We start from the raw sequence: 21,091 nt of genomic DNA, 5'->3' as shown, positions 1-21,091 counted from the left end.
ACAACAAAGAAAGAGGACTGCGTTCTACCACCCACTCCACGTATGTTAACTCACGTACGAGACAGTGGGATTCAAATTTGTGATCTGCATGTAACGCAGATGTCAGCAGTGAGCACTTAATTTACTGTGCGGTCTTTCAGATATGTAGTCTGGCAAGATTGGGCTGGACTGTTCCTATTAGAACAAGATGAAGGATGAATGGCATATGACTTGGCTCATTCTAAAGTGACACAGTGGGAGAAAAACATTGCATATGAATGTAGACCGAAGCGATTGCCTCTGATTGAAATTTTTGTAAGTATTCTATTCATCATCTTTATGTTTTTCTTGGATATTGGGTTGAACTTTTATCTGCTCATGTAATGCTATTGTCCTACGAGGCATCAAGTAATCTTTAAGTGTTAGCTAAAACTACGCCTATTGCCGGTAGTTTCTCCTGCTACTTGCCATTCGTTAACTCGCTCATTTATTTTGTTAGCGGGTTAATGGTTGGCTTGCGATAGGATGCAGCACTTTCATTTTGCTTCCGTTTTGCAGGAAGCAGCACAGACCAACTACAGTTTTGTTTCGCTGCTCGGTGTTATCTATTCATGTAGGGACTACTTCCTTGTTTCGCCGTTCACCACTGCTTGTCTTTTAATGTTGCGTTAGGTCCATTGCTGCTTCCGTCCCGGGAGCCGCAAGTGAAGTCCTAATCCTGCGCCCCCTCATATTGGCAGTTCCCGGCTGCAGCCGCTCCTCGTGTGCCCTTGTTTCTTCAGTGTCCCGCCCCTCAAACACCACTCGCGGCAATGGCAGGCGCTTGTTATTGTTTCCTACCCCTGCTCGGAAGTTTGTTTGCAGGCATTTTTATTTGTTCACACTGTCCCGCCCCTCAAACACCACTCGCGGCAATGTAATAAATTGGATTTGTGTTCCTTCCTCCCGGCATTGTCGCGATTCGTGAGGAACAGATGGGACGTGATGCTGCGGAGGGGGGCGAGAGCTTCGGCTTCTCTGCATCATCCCCATCTCACAGACACCTCCTCTCCCCGAGGCTATTCCTTTCCTCGTGCGCATGGTGCCTGCTCGGCGCCTGTCCCTGATTGGCCGCCTCCCGCTCTCCGGTGCGTGGGACTGCGCGAGGACTCCCATCTGCCCACACATCTGACACCAGGAGGGCCAGGCGAGCTGCTGTGCAGGGGAGCCGATGCTTCAACTTTCACTCGGCTGCTAGTGAGCTGCCTGCTCCGAATGCCGACCCTGACAACTCAGCCTGCTGCTTGTGCCTGTGGACTCTGCTGCCTGTGCCTTCTCAGTGCCTGCTCACTCTGTCACCAGTGCCTGCTCTCCCTACTGCCTGTGGGCCGTGCTATCTGTGCCCTGCCTGTATCTTATAACCGTACTGCCTGCGTGTGCTGCCTCGGTCCTGCCTGTGCCTGCTCATTGTGGCTGCTGACGCTGTCGCTTCTGCCCTGCCCTTGCCTGCAAAACATGTTGCCTAGTGCACCTTGCCTGCTTACTCTGCTGTCTGTCCTCTCGGCCTTTGGCAGTTCATCATACCACCGCTGCCTGTGACAGATGACCCTAGGGACTCTCCCTGTGCAGCCAGTGGCTGTTACCCAAGTGGCTTCGAAGAGACCTCTAGCGCCTGCTGATCGCGTGCTTCCTGCTTGTGCCGCCTGTGCCTTCTGCCTGCTTTTGCTACAGACGTGCCTCTGCCTGAGCGTGACTTCATTTCTCTGTGTACTACAGAGAGCCTGGAGGAAGCCACTGGAGAGGTAAGGAACTATGTGTGGCAGGGGTGAGTTGTGTCCGGATCACAGGCTCACGTGGAGTCTGCACACCTTCCAGGTATGTTTAGCTGAAGAGAGCAGGCAGCGTTAGTGGTAGAGCCTGCTTCTAGAGTCCTAAAAATAACCAATGAACAAGAGTATCTGAATCTCAGATTCCAGAATCTACATTTTGCCAATTAGACAGCCTGTTTAGTGGCTGATGCCATTATTAATTACTTTATTGCTTTTACTTGTGCTTCTGGGACTAAAAAATATATATAATAATCACTGGAAGTCGTTGGGTCTTCCCTGTGTTGTGGTGATTACCATCACCGGGGGAAGTCATTGTGCTAAAAATACATGTGAGTGAAGCTATGTTGCAGTAATGTGCAATAATGTGTAACTATTGGCACCACTTCATCACACTCTAAAGTAAGGAAGTCCAGGAACCATATGGTTTGTCGTTTCATACACAGCCATAGCGTTGCTGACTTCTGGCAGGATTTTTTTAGTTTGCATTTCTTTTGTTTGGCGTTAACAGTAAGTGCTATCATTGCTACACGTCTTCTTTGTGGTGCACGTTGGGTCAATACAATTAGTTCCACTACTGTTTCAGACTCCTGTTAGTAATCTGGATGTTTGCTTATCAGATTCACTGTTTACTCTTTGGCACTATAACTTGGCTCATAATCAGCAATTGCTGTGCATAATGTTTGATCGCCTGCCAGCAGCAAAGTACCATCTTGCACGAACACATGGCGGGGGTGCTGTGCCTTTAAAGACCGAGAATGTGTTTTTTTTTCTTTTTCTAGTATCTTCGGTGCCCCTGCTTTCACTACCGTGGTGTGCCTCCCCCCACCACCACCAGCTGTTTTAAAAACACTTTTGAGAAGGACTTTTTTGGATGTATGCTGACCCAAGTTCTGTTACGTTACCCAATCTGGTAGTAAGTGGGTTTATTTTAAAAGCTGTTGTAATTGATTTTAGTTTTCAGAATATTTAGTTGTTTGGCATGTGTTTTTTTACCGTCTGGCCTGTGTCACTTCCACCCTTTTAAATAACAAACACATCTTCTTTCTTTTCTAAGCACACTGCAGGCTCATCTTGTTAGCGCTATATATAAATGCAATTACAATAAAGTGCACCACATCCAGCCACAACACTCAAAACAAATACACATGGGTAAAAGACATTGCCATTTACAACGCTAATAGCTCTAACTCTCGCAAAAAGACCTATTGCATTGAAAAAGGTTGTTACTTTCCAGCTTTATTTCATTCACTTATGTATTTACATTGGTCTTAGAGAGATTTTTAAAGTATTTTAAGGGCCTCATTTCTCAGTTCCCCTTTTTGTTTTACGATTATATTATAGTTAGTGGCTCTCGTTTACAGTAAAAATATCTCTTGACGACAGACAACAAATATTTTGCAGGACAAAAATATATTCAAATTACACATTGAATAAAATGACAATGCAATATATGGGATGAGTAAAATCAGTTTTCAGATTGTGAAACTGAGTTGATGCAACTCTCAGCAACTTCAAAAAGATAGTAATGAACATCTGTACGCCTAGCAATCTCGTATGCCGTTTCACCCAGTTTATTTTTCAGATTAGGCTTTATGTACCGATTCATCAAAAGAAGTTCAAGGGTGTCTTTACTGTCTCTGTTTCCAGCAGCCAGGTGCAATGGTGTTAGCAAACCGTTTGTCTGAGAGTTGACATCTGCACCATGCTGGAGCAGGAAAGAAGCCACCTTTGTGTTGTTCCACTTGCAAGCACTATGAAGAGGGGTCCATCCATCCACAGTGACAGCGTGAACATCTGCACCATGAGCAATCAACTCACGAGCAACCTCTAGATGTCCGTTGTAAGCAGCTCGATGCAGCGGGGTGTAGCAATCTTCATCCTTGACGTTGACCAGCACGGAACATTGAGACAAAAGTCTTTGCACTGTGGCAACCTGTTAGAAATAGTATTCACATTAGCAACCTTTTTCCATGCCGCAAACTGTAAATTACCTACTTTACATAATACAATGAAGCTGAACTTTTGTGGCATACATAATCTCATCACCACAGTCCATTTTGGTTACAACTGATCACAACAAGCACAGCTTGATATTACCAGCTCTACATAATGATTAGAGAATTGCATGGTCAGGAAGAATAATTATTTCTAGATCATCCACGCCTAACACATGCCCAAGGGAGCTTTGCCGGGGTGATATAGGTAGGACCAGCATTGCTGTCTCAGGCAGCTGAATGGGGACCTCAATAACATGCAGGCATCCTGTGCTGCTCTACAGTAAACCTGCTGCATGACACACTGAAGCATTGTTCTGATCTGCAGTGAAGACAAAGTTTCCCATTTGTAAGCCTGCCAATCATGCTACTCCCACCACACAAGTGTGGCACTCATGCCCAGGAAGAAAAGCCTGGTGGTGTACTTGGAACATTGGCACAGCTTGGTAAAAAGCATCGAGTCTCTGGAGGCCGCACTAAGCATAGGTGCCTGAACATAAATTCAGAAACTAGATTATCCGGGAGGCCACAAAACTCTCATGATGTTTCAAATTGTTGACAGTCATCTTGGCGCTACGGAGTAGAAGTTTCCTCATAGTTCAGAGCATTATTGCTAGGCAATTAAGATACCTTATTTTTGTAACGAGAACCTTGTTACCAGACCTTCTGAAAACCTTGAAGATTGTTTGATATCCTTTGGAAAACATTATTTAAAGTTGAAGCAGAATACAGAGAAGTGTTCAAAGGAATTATGTCATATTTGGGAACCAACTTCAATAGTTTACATTTCTGTTTCAGAAAGAACCTTGAAGGAGTATAAACTTTATACTTTTATTGCACATTTGGATTTTAAGATATGGGAGGATTGAAAAACATCCTCATCACTTTTAAAGACTTGATATGGAGAGGTGTGGAGAGGTGTGGCTCACTGGTTAGAGGCGGCAGTGGAGAGGTGTGGCTCACTGGTTAGAGGCGGCAGATCCGTAAGCAGAGAATCGGCCAGGGACCAGGGTTCAATTCCCGACGCGGCAGGGTCGTGGACCAGGGTCAAAACGGACTCGATAATTCTCGCCTCGGTACCTACTCTAACCAGGGACACACTCGGCAACTCTGGGCGTTAGCTTGCCTCATCTCCACAACGGCCCCCCACATTCGCTGGGGATGCCTGGTTTCACCTTGGAGATACCCTGGAGGGACCATCTCACAGGGATAGCCAGGACGGGTTCCCCAGCGGTCTACAGCGCCAGGACGCCTCAGGGCAGCAGTGCGCTTTACAAGACACATACATTTACATTATTTCACAAAACACGTGCTTGTACTTAAGGTTGTGGTATGTGTGGAAATTTAGCTTGTAACTGAACATTATCTGCGCCATCTTGCCTCTCCCCAGCGCCACGCACAACGAACGCACGATCGCCATTTTAGGCACCCCACTCTCTCCCCGCTCATTGTCGATCGCCAGCGCGTTCCCCTGGCGCTGCGAGCATCCCCCGCGCGCCGGCCACCCCCGCTCTCTCATACACAGGCCATAAACCCTCTCATTCTGCGCGACCCTGCCATGGAACCACATCCCACGCCTGACCGACATCCCATACATGGTCATGCCTCTCTTTGATAACCCCCTTCCTCTGCGCCCCATTGTCCGAACCGATCCCAGGCCATCACCTAGCCCTGCGGATGCAGTTTATTGCCCCTACTGTAAGGGAAACACCCCACATCAAAGGGATTACAGTGGATCAAAGCCCCTACCCCCTGAGACCCGGCCGGTTGCACACACCCCCGGGAATTGGCGGAATGTCCAGCTGCGTGATAGCCATCTCCTACTGTAGATGGGGTGGGGACTTCCACTGTAGATATGTGTGGGAACGAGTTCGAAGTGGGGATTCCGAAGACGTTCTTTTATACATCAAAGTAAATCTCAAGAATGTGCCATGTACACTAACCCTGCAATAAAGTCATAAACGTGTGTATAAGAGACCAGGTCTCAGAGATGCAGTTAGAGCACCTCGTGACGATACCTTGCTGTCTGATCTGATGTGTTCTGCTCCGACGGAATAAAAACCTTGTTTCCTGCCTTCCAGTCTCCGGCGCCTGCCTCTTTCATTGGTAAATCATCGAGTGGTATGAGAGGCGATTACCGCCGGGCAATACTTGAAAGGTTATCGACTGAAACTGCCGCTACCATTTAACAATTGGCTTCCCAAGCGTGGGGCCCATCAGCGACACGTGGATCCAGTGGGAGAGGTCCTGACGACAGAGTGAACGACTGCAACGATCGGGAGAGCTCCTGCCCGATAGACCCTCGTCTGGCAGCCGATCATCCGAACTTCACTGGTTCCGAGCAGACCTCTCTCGAGTGATCTACGGTCCTGACTGGGAACCATCAGGAGTGCCGCGGCAAATACGGAGAGTAGAGGACGATCGGGCGCTGGAGGCGGAAGACGAGAAACTGTCCACGCGGTCCGGGTAAGGTCGTGAAACACGACAAATTGCGAAATAATTGATTGATTGTTTTGAAATACTAGTATTGCTTATTGATTGTTCTCTTTGAGATATTCGCGGTCTTCAAACGGGGAGGAGTAGAAACTCTCTCTCTCCCTTTGCAGATAGTGAAGGGTAGGTAACGCAGACTTTTGTCCCCGTTGAAACCCGTCGTGCCTATCTTTATCTCCCCACTGATTGATTGTCCGAACATTGATTGTTTTTGAAGAATAGTGCTCTTTGAGATATTCTCTGTTTGCAAATAACGTAGAATAGAAATATTCTGTCTAGTCTTTGCAAATAGTGAAGGGTAGGTAACGCAGACTTTTGTCCCCGTTGTAACCCGTCATGCCTATCTTTATCTCCCCATTGATTGATTGATTGATTGTCCGAACACTAGTTGTTCGATATTGGTTCTTTGGAGGTATTCTCTGCTTACAAATAACGAGGAATAGAGATATTCTGTCTAGTCTTTGCAAGCAGTGAAAAGATAAATAGTGCTGACTTTTGTCCCCGTTGAAACCCGTCATGCCTATCTTCTCCCCACTGATTGGTAGTTGGTTCTGCCCGGACCGCTTATTAGAGGTGGACCATCCGGCTCCACTGGAAGGCACCCCTAATAAGGACATGTTCACTAAATATGGACTAGTCGCCGTAGCTTATAGCAAGCTATGGCATAAATATACAAGGAAGGACCCCGAGAGTCAGTGGCCACTGATGGGATCCTTCGACGACCATAAGATAGAAGTGCTAGAAATGGCTCTGCGTAGCAATAAGACGACGCCTACTATGCTTGACAGTATCGGCATGTGGCGCAAAGAAGCAACGCAACGGAAAAAGAGGGAAGAAGTAAAAGCAGAAAAGGAATTACGAAAGGCAGCTCACCTTGCCGCTGGAAAGTTAGAAGAAGAAATAAAGGAGAGAAGGGAAACTAAACTAAGACAGGAGCCCGAAACCTCAGGCCAGTACGCTGTTAGGACCCCCTCTATGCTCTACCCTGAGTTGTCCTCTAAGCAACGAACGAATGACGAATTACTATTAGGTCCCCCGATCATTTACATGCCCCCTCCATACGCACCCTCCCAATCGGTAGTACAACACCCACAACCCCCAAACACGAGCGAAAGCAGTACAGGGGCCTCGGTCCTCACGGCCTCCGCGCCGGCCGAGCCTCTTGTACTGAACACAACGTCAGCAATGACGTTGGATGACCCTGAGATGAGAAGGAAAGATTCCACCAGAATGAATCGACTAACAAAGGATGAACGAGCAGGAATCGACAAGATAGTAGGGACACTGGTGGAACGGAAGGAAAGTGAGGAGTGTATAACAGACGTGTATAACTCGTATGCCGACAGCCGCAGATGACACTTTGTCATACGACTTTGTTATCACGCCCTGAATGCATATGAGGATAGGTACCGCGATAAAGGTCCCGAAGGCTTAGCGGCCCTATATAGGAAGGTAGACATTGGGGAAGAAGGAGAGGGCGATGTGACGAACCTCTTCACTCGTACACTCGAGGTCTATCGACACCTTAAAGAACACAGGCAGACAACCAAAACAGAAACCCCCATAGCGACTAAGCCCCAGGAACGAAGGACTGATACCATGATGCCCATCAAAGAGGCCGCCCCCTACTGGGTCCCCCCACGAGGTCAGGGAACACATCATGACATCAACCACCAAGATGCGAAGGGGAGGGTTGTATATAATTGGGTCTACCAGCCATGGGACCGACAAGATATTTTGACCTTTAGAAAAACTCTACCCGACTTAAGAAAGAACCCGACTGCCTTCTACACCGAACTAGGTACAGCCTTAGGCTCAACAATAATGACTTTAGCAGATATCGACTTGTTCTTCGGATTATGTCTGCCGGCTGATGTGTGGAAACAAATCCGGAAAGTTGACCACGCTGAGCCGTTCGGATATACCTGGGTACAACTCGATACCATAGATAAACAGCGAGAACCAGGACAGAAACCCCCGAAAGCCATATTGGAGCTCCCAGACAAGATTGTACAGAAGTTGAAGACTCTAATCCCAGAAAGAAAGGTAGATTGGTCGATAGTGACGGCTTGTCGCCAGAAACCCCAGGAGGATGGGTCTGAATACTTCTCTCGGTTCGAGATGGTGTTTTCCGATTATAGTGGCCAGGACATGACCACTGCAACCGGACATCACCTCTTTGTCCAGAATTATGTGAAGGGTCTGTCACAAGAGGTTTCCCAGAAGCTACAGACCAGCGAGAGTAGTTGGGCAGCCTCAAAACCCGCAGCTATCCTCCAGATGGCCCAATACTACGAAAACCAAAAGAATGAGAACGATAGGGCGTCAGAAAGGAAGAAAAAGGAACTGAAGGAGAGAGTAATGATAGCACAGTTGCAAGGGGTGACCATAGGAAGAGAAACCCCAAAAGGGAATTACCAACCAACCGCCCCTAGAAAGCTACCCCCTAGAGACCATACACCTGCACCCTACAACGGACGGAGAGACTTAGATGGGAATCAATGTGCGTTCTGTAGAGGGTTCGGACACTGGAAATCCCAGTGCCCGGTCCTTCTGGAATTGAACAAAAATAGGGACCCCAGAGACACAGCATATGACCCCAGAAATAGAGGACAGGGACGAGGATACACGAACGACGCCATCAACGACAGGCCAGGCAGACCAAACACCTTTGACCGCCCCGACAAAACCAGTGTCAACAGTCAGACTATGAAAGCACCCATGACTTCGCATAGGACCGCCAGGGGCAAGGGAGGGATCCAGTCGAACTCCGTGTTGACCAGCAAGGTCCTTACGTCACTGCTAAGGTCTTGGGCACAAAATCTCCATTCCTGGTAGACACTGGGGCGACACGTAGCGCGTTATCCAAACGACAGATTCCTAGGGCACCCTTGTCTGGCTCACATGTAACCTCAATAGGCTTCGATGGAACACCCTCCACTAACCCCTTATCAGCACCAATCTCCTTCGACTTAGAAGATAACACCACTGACACGACCTTTCTGCTCTCCTCCAACACCCCCGATGCTATTATGGGACTTGATTTGCTAAAACATTTTCGAGCTACCATCAGATGCTCCCCAGACGGAGTTCGAGTCATCCTGCACGATAACCCAGATCTGTCCAGACCCTGTCACACACGGCGTATGCTCTCTATAACCGATGCTGACATGTCCCTACTCGACACATTACCTTCGCATCTATGGGCTAAAACCGACTCAGATGTAGGGCGCATGGTGATCGACCCGGTACACATAACCGTCCGACCGGACGCAGTGATCCCAAAGCTTCCACAGTATCGGATATCGCCCGAAGGCGAGAAGGCATTGGTGGAGATCATCGAGTCCCTAGTCGAGGCAGGAGTGGTAGAAGAAGTAGTCAGTAATGTTTGCAACAGCCCTATCCTACCCATTGTAAAGAAGCAAGGCGAGGGAGATGAGAAAGCCTACCGTTTCATTGTTGACTTGCGAGAGGTTAACAAAGTAGTCATACCTCAGTACCCCGTGGTCTCAGACATCACCACCATCCTCACCCTGATTCCATCCACTGCCACCACCTTTACTGTTATTGATCTCAAGAACGCATTCTTTTCCATCCCCATCCACCCAGACAGCCGCTACCTGTTCGGCTTCACTTTAAAAGCCCGTTCGTACAGATTCTGCAGGGCACCCCAAGGCTACACTGAGAGTCCCAGTATTTATAGCCAAGCCCTCAAGAGGCAACTAGATGCAGTCCAACTACCCAATGGAGTGGTGTTGATACAGTACGTCGATGACATTCTATTGGCGGCCGACACCACTCCACTTGCCGTCACAGCCACCATTCACCTCCTCCGCTTCCTCGCGGAGAACGGTCACAAGGTCTCCAGGAAGAAATTGCAATTCTGCCAACCACAAGTAACATATCTAGGCCACCTACTATCCAAAGACGGGAGAAAACTTACCCCTGACCGAATTCAGACCATCCTAGAAACCCCTGTTCCCAAGACTCAGAAGCAAGTACGGTCCCTAGTAGGCCTCACCTCCTTTTGTCGACAATGGTTGCCAAATTTCAGTCTTATCATAAAACCTCTGCTTTCCCTGCTGGCTAAAGATGTCCCCTTCCCCCTCCCCTGGACACCCGAATGTCAATCCTCCTTCAAAGAATTACGAGACGCCCTCTGCTCGGCCCCAGTCCTAGGAACCCCAGACTACACTAAACCTTTCTCCCTCTACACCCACGAAAGGGAGGGATGTGCGTTGTCTGTCCTAACCCAGTCCATAGGCCCTAAACAACGCCCTTGTGCCTACTTCTCTGCCACTCTTGACCCTGTAGCCAGAGCTTTGCCCGCCTGCCTTCGAGCAGTAGCCGCCGCTGCTGTCTCTATCCGGCAAAGCGAGGGGATCGTGCTCTCGAACCCCCTCACAGTATTGGTACCCCATGCGGTTGACACCCTCCTGAACCAAACCAAGACTCAACACCTGACTAGCGCACGACTGACTGGTTACGAACTGACTCTGCTTGCACCCCACATCAGATTGAAACGATGCACCACTCTGAATCCAGCTACTCTACTGCCTCTCCCTGACGCTGACCCCAATGCGTCCCCTATACATGACTGCGTGACCCTCACCGACGAACAAACCCAAGAGTAGGGTTGACCTCCGGGATACTGCCTTCCCGGACCCTGACGGAGAACTGTGGGTGGATGGCTCATGCATCAAGCTCCCCGATGGCACCACCTCAGCTGCCTATGCAGTCACCACAGCCCGAACAGTTGTTGAGACAGCCCGCATCACACAGCGATCCGCACAGGCGGCGGAACTAATTGCTCTCACACGAGCCTGCATCCTGGCAGCAGGGACAACCGCAAACATTTACACAGACAGTCAGTACGCCTTCGGGGTAGTTCACCACTTTGGGAACCTAACAATGAGTATTTACATTTATTGCTGCCTTGAAGATTCTTGCAGTACACAGATTGAAAGTTTAAAAAGTCAACTTATAAGGGATCAACTCATTGTGAGAAGTAGTAAAAAAGTTTATTAGGAAAGGCGATTAGCATGGTTAGAAATTTGCACTTTCAACAAGGTTATATCAGACTTTTTACCTTTTACTGGACCCTATATTTTTTGCAAACCAGGGGTAAAGTGCCTGTGCTCCTACTTTCAAGATAATGGAATTGGCATACCTCTAATTTAACTTACCTATAAGTCCCTAACGTGGTACGAAGTGTATTCAGAGCTTGTAAGCTAAATGTCACAAGTGGGTTGCAGCACCCCTTGTGCCACTCATTGCAGTGACTATGCCAACATGGCTACAGGCCTAGCCTCTGTAGCCTGGCTGTGCAGTTTTAAAACTACAAATTCGGCCTTTCAAAATAACTCCTTTTCACAGGCATAAACCATATTAATTAATAAGTCACCTCTAAGTAGGCATTATTGCCCATAAGGCAGGGTGCATTATATTTAAAAGTTTAGTGCTACACATGTCCTACAGTGAAAAGGTGCCAACGTCTATTTTGTTTGTAGCAAGACTGGCTGGTCCTTGGGGGAAAACACTGGGAAACAATAATACTTTCTAACACTATATATCGGGACTGGAACTAGGTAGAAAAATAATTAAACAACTATTTTTATTACTTATTTAAAATCTAATTCAATCGTGAAGTCTAACATTAACTAAATATTTTGTAAAAGTTACTTTTGGAAGCTTACATTTTCCCTGCAAAAAGTCTCTGGAGGCTCATTTGCATGTGTTCTCCCAGTGCTGTCAGCCAGTAACTAGCATTTGAATAGGTGTGAAATGTCTCTCAAGAACCAACAACAGGCTCACCTGAACCAGCCGAGATAACCCCCTGCAACCCTGACAGAATATGCAGGGTGGGCTGCAAGCATCTTTTTGGCATTAAAGTGCCAAATCCTGTTGGAATGTCTCATCCTGTTTGACAACCCTGCGAGGGGTTTTTAATATGACACTTGGGATGCACATCGAAGAGGCCTACCAGTCACAGACAAATGAAACTTGGATCGAGACCTTCATTTGTAACCCCCAGTCAGTCAGGCTCCAATAACAGTGGGCCTCTTTTTCACATTACAGTGTCAAAACCTGTTTGACAGGTCTGATGGGTTTATATAGAACACTAGGGTGCACTTCAAAGGAAGGAAACGGGATGTCAAAACAATTGTTGTGTATACACTGTCTGGTTGCTGAAAACTCAGCTTTTGTTTTACCATGCTTCTGTCTCTGGGGTTGTTGTGGGTACAGGACATGTCACAAATTGAATTTTAGTGCTGGATGTGGGAAGGTCCCCAAATACACCCCAGCCCTCAGATCCCAAGTTTAGAGTGGCTCAAGACTTTTGTCATTTTGAAAATGCCCAAAGTGTGCAGTGTTGGCTGCGGGACCATTGATGAAGGCGTCCCTACTGGTCATTCCAACCCATTAGGTTGTGGCAAGCATAAATGTGGCATCTCAAGCCACCCACTTCAGAACACTCTTAGACGTGTGGAAGGTCAGAGGATTACTGAACCTGGTGTCTGAGACCTGAAAAGAGTCCTAAAGGACTGCTTTCCCTCTTGTACCCAGGACAAAAAACTGTACTTTAAGGGCCAGAAGGCTGACCTACTGTTCAAGTTATAAAGACACAACAAAAGTATAAGAGGCCTTTTCCTGCCACTGCCCAGCTGGACTGGATCCTCCAAGACACTGCACGTTTCAAAGTGTCTCCCCTGAGGTCTGGGGGAGGAGGGGGGGGGGGGGGTTAGAATTGAACTCCTGTGGTGGATTGGGATCTGGAGGACTAAAATTTGAAATATTTGACCTTAACATTTAAAGATCACTTTCTAATGAAAGCTTATAGTTCAGTTAGACCATCTAGTCTGACAGATGCTTTCCTAGATGTTAAATCTCACTACGCCTTTGTACCCGACCTTGATGCTATCCAGCCCATTTTAGCAAAGAAGCTGTATTTACAGTTCAGATACGGAACCCTCCCTCTTTATTCTTTTACTGACCGATGGGTGGGCGGTTCCCAGCATATTTGTCCTGGTTGTTCAACTGAACTGGAAACTATGATCCATGTCGTGCTTTTCTGCCCAGCATATGTCGGTATCCGGAAAAAATGGATCATACAATTATGTTTAAACTTGGGTATTAGGAGTTACCTTGATTTTTTTAGGATCTTGCGAAGCGATTTAAATCCATTTGTTGTGGTTGCAGTTTTTAAGTTTCTGTTCGCGATGTGGTTAATTCGTAGGAAACTAATAAGCAACAACACTGATTGATCCATTGGTTCTAAAAGGGGTCTGTCTACCGATAAATTATCATGACACCCTGTTTTCTAACATGGGCTATTGTATTAACTGGAATATGTATTCTAAATGAATTGTTTTATATTGTACTTTTATGATTTTAAACAATCGCAATAAAGTTTTTTGGATTGGATTGGAAATATTTGACCAGTAAAAACTTGCTTAGAGTATCTGACCCACGCTCTATCACGGCCAGTGTAAAATTGCCCATAGGTCTCGTTCTACCATGCCCATAGACTATCATTGGCACTAATTCTACTGAAAAACCTTAAAAAATAATCTGTGTTGGGATTTGTATTGTTTTGCATTTTGACTTTATTAATGTTTTAGTACTCCATAAAATCATTACACATTGTCTCAACGTGAAGCCTGACTGCTCTGTGCCAAAGCTGCCAGGCAGTGGAGCTTAGGTTTACTTAGTGACTTTAGTGATTCCCCCTTACATGGACTGCAATCAATCAATCAATCAGGCAATTGCAAGCACGCTACTCACCCGTGAGAGTCTTAAGGCGCTGAGGGGGGGGGAGGGGGTTCCGCAGATCTGTTTAGCCGAAGAGCCAGGTCTGGAGGGTCTTCCTGAAGGTATTCAGGGAGGGGGCGCGTCTGATGTCTGCCGGTAGCTCATTCCAGGTCTTGGCTGCAATGTGAGAGAAGGATCTTCTGCCTGCTCTGGCTCTGTGGATGCGCTGGGTTTCGGCCAGTGCTAGGTTGGAAGATCGGAGGTTTCTTTTGGGTACGTGGAAGTTGATTCTGTCATTGAGGTATTTGGGTCAGTTGTTGTGTAGGTATTTGTACGTGTGAGTGAGGATTTTGAAAGTGACTCTTCTCCACAGAGCCAGTGGAGACTTCGTAGGTGTTGACTGATGTGTTCATGTCAGGGGATGCCGAGGACGAGTCTGGCAGCGGTGTTCTGTAATGTCTGGAGTTTGAGGAGAAAGGACTTGTTGATGCCGGCGTAGAGTGCGTTTCCATAGTCCAGTCTGCTGGTGATGAGTGCGTGGGTGACTGTCTTCCTTGACTCAGGGGGGATCCACTTGAAGGTCTTGCGGAGGATGCAGAGGGTGTTGAAGCAGCTGGAGGTGACGGCGTTGACCTGTCGGTTCATGGCGAGTGATGAGTCGAGTACGATGCCGAGGTTCTTGGCGTGGTCTGAGGGGGTAGGTGGGCTTCTGAGGGCGGTCGGCCACCAGGTGCTGTCCCATGCGGAAGGGGTGGTACCAAGGATGAGGACTTCTGTCTTCTCGGCGTTGAGCTTCAGGCAGCTGTGGGTCATCCAGACTGCGACGTCTTGCATTCTTTTCTGGAAGTTGAGTTTGGCAGTGGTGGGGTCTTTGGTGAGGGAGAGGATGAGCTGGGTGTCGTCGGTGTAGGATACGATGTTGAGGCCGTGTTGTCGGACGATGGCTGTGAGGGGGCCATGTAGATGTTGAAGAGGGTGGGGCTCAGGGATGAACCCGGGATTCCGCAGGTGATTTTCATGGGGTCGGAGAGGAAGGGTGGGAGTCTGATCCTTTGGCTTCTTCCGGTGAGGAATGATCGGACTCAGCTCAGGGCTGTTCATTGTATGCCTGCGTCGTGTAGTCTGGCGACTAGGTGGTATGGGAGACTGTGTTGAAGGCCGCTGATAGGTCAAGTAGGATGAGGGCTGCGGAGTGGCCTTGGTCCAGGAGGGTGCAGATGTCATCTGTGGCGGCGAGTAGGGTGGTCTCTGTGCTGTGGTTGCTTCGGAATCCGGATTGGGACGGGTCGAAGAGGGCGTTCTCTTCAATGAATCATGTCAGTTTCCTGTGGACTGTTTTCTCTGCAACTTTGGCTGCGAAGGGGAGGAGTGAGATGGGTCGATAGTTCTTGAGGTCGGTGGGGTCAGCTGTGGGCTTCTTGAGCAGAGGTCTGACTTCTGCGAGCTTCCAGTCATCTGGGAAGGTGCCAGTTTTGAAGGTGGTGCTGATGGTGCGTTGTAATTAGGGTGCGATGGCAGCCGTGGCAGATGTGAGGGAGGCAGGGGTCGTGGCCCCCCTCCCCCGAGTGTATGCTTTTCATGGTCGAGACGGTGTCTTCGGCCGTGATCGGTGTCCAGTTGGAGATGGTGGGCATGCTGAGGTTTCTGGGGGGCAGGGGGCCGTCTGTGGCACCTGGTGGATGGTCGATGAAGTTGTAGAGGCTTGCGATCTTGAGGTGGAAACAGGTTTCAAGCTTGTCGCAGAGGTCTTGGGATGGAGTGATGTCTGTGGCTTCACTGCGTGGGTTGGTGAATTCTTGAATGACACTGAAAAGTTCCTTGGAGTTGGCCAGGATTTTGTTGTGGATGAAGTTCCTCTTGGTGGCTCTGATCTGGTTGTGGTAGTCAGTCATGGCGTCCTTGTAGGTGGTGTGGTTTTCGGTTGTCTTGGTGTTTCTCCAGTTCTTCTCCAGGCGTCTGCAAGTGCGTCTGGCTTCTTGGAGAACCAGGCGGCTTTCCTGGGGTGTTGTCTGTCGGGGTTGCATATGAGGGTGGAGTTAAGTTGCTCGTCGGTAACCTTGCTCCAGTTTCTTCGTGGTGGGCGTGGGGCTGGTTTGAGTGCAGGTTTGTTGATGGTGAAGTGTACGCAGTGGTGGTAGGTCCATGGCGGCTGCGTTGTGCGGCTGAATTGGATGCGGTTTCCTGCCGCGAAGATGGGGGTCGAGGGTGTGTCCTGCTCTGTGGGTCGGTGTGTTGACGAGTTGTTTAAGTCAGATGCTGGCGAGGTTGTCATGAAGGATAGTGGAGTTGGGGGTTGCTGGGGTTGTCAAGGTGGAAGTTCAGGTCTCCAATGAGTATGTAGTTTGTTCAGCCGATGGCGTGGGGTGCGATGAAGTCGGTGATGGCGAAGGGTGTTCGGGGGCTGGGAGGTCTGTAGACGAGGGTTCCTTGGAGTGCGGCTTTAGGGGTGGTCTGGATCTGGAAGTGCAGGTGTTCGGCGGAGGGGAAGATTTCGCTGGAGGTGGTGAGGCGGAGGGTGCTCTTGTGGGCGATGGTGAGGCCCCCTCCTGTGTGGTTGGGGCGGTCTTTCCTCTGGATCTTGTATCCGTCTGGGATGGCGGTGCTGATGTCTGGGGTGGAGGATACATTGGTCCAGGTCTCTGTGAAGAAGGCGATGTCGGGTGATAGAGAGTCGAGTAGGTTCCAGACTTCCATGGCGTGTTTGTGTACGGAGCGTACATTGAGGAGGATGCATCTTAGGGTGTCGCCGGTGCAGGCGTCACCGGTGTTGGAGGCCGGGGTGGCGGTGAGGGTCTGGTGGCAGTGGAGGCAGGAGAACTGGCTGTGGGTCGTGTTCGACGAGGCCTGTTGGCATTTTCGAAGTCTTCCAGGTTGAGTGTGAGGAGGGTAGTGGTGTCGTAGCGATGGGCTGTGGGAGGTCCTGGGTTCCTGGCGCTGGCCGCGGTCGGGAAGTGGACGGGCGCTGATGGGCTTGCCTTTGAGCCTTCGGCACACCGGCGGCGCACCTGCTGCGCTCGTCCGCTGCGCGACCGCGATTATTACTGGATATGGGTACTCCCCCTCCACCCCCAACTCATAAACCAATTTCTTACCAGCATGTACAAAGTTTAATTTATAAAAGGGAACTGACATAGTAAATAGAGTATTGATTTGTATAGCAATAACACTTCAGCTGGGAAGAAGGTGGAATCTCTAAAGGGAAAAATAGAGGAAGAACATTGTATTTTAAAAGAGGGCTGTGATATCTTGTATCAAATGTGATGCTCTCTACAGAAATTGGTGAAGATTGTAGACAACGTGGCAAGTGTAGACATTTTAGTAGGGCTTGTAGAAATAATAGGCGAACAGCTTTAAATTGTGTAGTGGGTGATGAAAATGTTAATGATCTGAGCAAGAGAACGGAAAATTTGAATTTGGTAGTAAATATAATAAAGGGGTGGAAGCGAAGTATGGAGAGGGAGAGAGCTTAAGGATAAGTATGGATGGATAAATATGGACGAGAAGAAAGTAAATCTGTAGTTAGATTCAGAAGCAAAGATAAAAATACTGACTTACAATTTACTCAAGGAAAAGTGCATGGAGGGTCAAAAATTGATTTGATGGAATTTTCTGGAGCGATTCATGGATTAATGGCAAAAACATGTATGGAAAGGTATATGTAGTGTGTGAGGATCTCAATAAAATAGGCCTGTGGCATTAGGCAGATTTTAAGGCCTAAGAATGGATTCAGTTATCGCTAGTATGTGATGGGGAATAGAAAGAATGGAAGAGGAAGTCCAGGAATGTATTTTGTTGCCAACTCTGTAAATTGTGTGGAATTGTGCACCCCATCGAGGTCAAGGAGGTTTCTAAAACCAATTGAACACAAACTTTAAGAATGTGCCTTATAGTATTAGGGAAGAATTTTAATTAATTAGGTTGAAATGTGAGGAAGAGTCAGTGAGACGACCCTCTGGTTGTCACCAGTAGTACTGTTGAGGAAGATGTTGGCTTATATGAGGTTGAATGTCATGTTAAAGAGCTTGACTAGAGCAATTGGGATCTAAAGTCCTTTTTTGTCCAGGATAGTGGACTATAACCTCTAGGTTCACCTACATAGACGTAAGGGCTGCCTATTCTTAGAGGAGTAGTCAAGGCATGTATGGCATTTGTTACTCTAGGCAGGCTTTTAAACTTTGCACAAGTTTTGGGTTTGCATCAACGGCTTCAGTACTTGGGAAAATAATGGCCAATTTGTTCAAAACAATTAAGAACATTGTGGCATTTCAGGATTTCTTGATTTGTGGTAACACCAAAAAGGAACATGATGTGGTCGTGCAAGAAAACATTGAGAATTATGCCAGGAATACTGTAGATTTTCGGAGAAGTAGGGGCGACTGGGAGAGATTATAAGTCTGCATTTGCGATTAAAGAAGTTGAGTATTTTGGACATGTAGTGTCGGATGAGGGAGTCAGACTGAAGCACAGTTAGTTACTGCCATTAAGAAGGTACTAACAAACATGAACAGTTAGCGTCTTTTATGGGATTATGCGTGCTCTATACAAATCTGTAAGGGATTTTGCTACTACGATAGAGTGTTTCAAGACCCTATTGAAAAAAGAAGCAGAATTTACTTGGGAGAAGGAATGTAAAAGTTGCTTCACCAGGATTATTGAACAAAATATTGGGAGAACTGTTGTAGAAAGGGAAGCTGCATTACTGTGAATACAAGTGTGTATGGCGTAAGAGCTGTATTTCCACGAGGACAAGGAGCTAACCATAGTTTTTTTTTATATTTGAAAGGAATAGGGAACACAGATATTCCAGGATTGAAAAAGAGCTAGTTTGTGTGTTGGGAATAAATATGTTTAAGCATATTTTTTAGGAACATTTTTGTATCAAGAAAGAATTACAGGCCTTTAGTTGACATATTGGATGGAAGGATTGTGAATGGGCCACCAACGAGACTGACCTGAACAGCTACTAAGCTATTTGGGATATCATTTATGTGCGAAGAACATTTCAGGAAGAAGAACAATGTATGGATTGATTCTATTTCGACACTGCAGGATGATGAAACCATGAAATAGGAGTGTACAGATCAGAAAGGCAGTGAAGTGTGCCTTTCTGCAGTGACTGATGTTCATATTGTGATTTGCAGCAAGAAAGACAACTGGATTGAATCTAAGAGAAAAGATCACGCCCTGATGACAGTGCATGACATGGTTGTCAAGGGTTGGCTAAAGGATAGGTGTTTCTAGGGAAAACCAAATAGTTTTTGGAAAATACATGACATATTGTCTACAGGAGATGGAATTTTGCAGAAGAGATACATTTGTGCCATTAGCTAGTGAAAGACAGCATATTGTTAAAAATGCATACAATGGACATGTTAGTTTGACCCTTTCTAAGAAATCAGTCAGGTCTGAAGTTTGATGGCCTAGGATAGGTAGATAAGGAGAGAATGTAGTTAACAATTATATAATTTGCAAGATAAGTGGCAAGCACTTGGGAATTCACAAATCACCATTACAACCAAATAAGTGTTCCAGCATGGCAATGAGAACATTTTGGTGTCAACTTTTTAGGATCATTTGAAAGTCTCCCAGAACACATCATTATGTAATAGTGCCTGTAGATTACTTGCCTCAATGTCAGGAGAGTAAGTTTGTAGCTTCTCTCAATGTTAAGGTTGTGATCAAATTTTTTTGAAGAGGTGTTCACAAAAGTAGGATGTCTTTCAATTATGATCAATGATATAGAAGTGGAGTTCACTTTAAGTGAAATGGGACAGGTTTTGAAAAACTATGGTATTAAGCATCATAGGACTGAATTATATCACCCACAGGTTAATGGGATAGTGGAAAGATGCATTGGAGCATTAGTCCAATGGGCAGTGAAAGGACATCTGGGTATGGTGAAAGCAGTGAGAAGCATATTTTACGCACCAGGACACTAACTGGCATAATTAAATTGTTGCCTTTTAAGAGCATGAGGGGGAGGGGGTACAGAAATTTGATTTTGTACATGCGGAGATGATGGAATTGTACAGGCATAAATGAGTGCATGGATGCAGTGTGAAAAGGTTAAAAAGATAAATTGAGATCAAACAAGTAGACATAAAGAAAAGGTTTGACAATATGAAGAAGTGCAAAGGTATTCAAACCCTTAAGGCAGGAGAACAGGTAAGGTTTAAACAACGTTTACATGTACGCATAGGACTGTGTGCATTTTTTTGAAGCTGTGAAAGTTCAAACCATTCAAAGTAATGCAATTAGAGTGCAGTCTAATCAGTGCTGGAACTTACAAAGAGAGGTGGAAGTGACAGATGGTGAAGGTACAAAGTCGGAAGGTAATAAGGGTGAGGCTGTATGCTGGAGAAGTGACGAAGAAAGAACTGACGGAGGTACTTACCTTCGGTAACGATGTATCTGTAAGAAACATTAGTTAGTTAGATTCCTCACCTTAGAATATCCCCAGGCGTCAGACTGGATCCGGAAGATTTTTCGTCAGCAATACCCCTTGCGCGTCGCTAGGCGTCGTCTGCGGCTCCGCGTCCGTCGTCGGCGTCGTGCGCCGGAATGACGTCGGAGTACTTAGACGCCGCCCTCGCGCGCTGACGTCAGTTCTTGTACATAGCTTTCCGCGCCAGGAACGCAGAGCCATGCAAAGACCGACACTGGTGCCAAAAATAAAATCTAGGGGCCTGAAAAGGATAACCTTAACCCTAGATGTCAGTTCGCAGAACGGGGAGGATGGGTGGGTCGGTGAGGAATCTAACTAACTAATGTTTCTTACAGATACATCGTTACCGAAGGTAAGTAACTTGTTCATCTGAAAGAAACATGTTAGTTAGATTCCTCACCTTAGAATAGATACCCAAGCAATACCAACCCCGGTGGTGGGTCTGCGAACCAAGATCACACCAGAAAGTCCTGGAGGACAGAACGGCCAAAGAAGCCATCCCTCCGGACTTGGCCGTCAAGGCAATAATGCCTGGCAAACGTGTGTAGCGAAGCCCACGTTGCCGCCTGACAGATGTCCTGCAAAGGGACACCCCGTCCCAAAGCAGTGGTAGCCGCCGT

General features: G+C 47.2%; 1 protein-coding gene across 3 annotated transcripts in view; it reads right to left on the bottom strand.

The window, feature by feature from the left end:
- Positions 1-3,002: 3,002 nt before the first annotated feature.
- Positions 3,003-21,091, bottom strand: part of ANKRD49 (ankyrin repeat domain 49) — an 86,075-nt gene continuing 67,986 nt past the window's right edge. For all 3 annotated transcript variants that reach the window (XM_085621404.1, XM_085621405.1, XM_085621403.1), the window contains exon 3: positions 3,003-3,720. In XM_085621404.1, the coding sequence (XP_085477530.1) occupies positions 3,253-3,720 (468 nt within the window). In that variant the 3' untranslated portion in view covers positions 3,003-3,252. The remainder of the gene's footprint in view (positions 3,721-21,091) is intronic.

The sequence above is a fragment of the Triturus cristatus genome, chromosome 8 (assembly GCF_964204655.1).
Source record: "Triturus cristatus chromosome 8, aTriCri1.1, whole genome shotgun sequence".
Taxonomy (NCBI): Eukaryota; Metazoa; Chordata; class Amphibia; order Caudata; family Salamandridae; genus Triturus; species Triturus cristatus.
The sequence above is the reverse complement of the archived record's forward strand: the minus strand, read 5'-3'. Positions and strand labels throughout refer to the sequence as shown.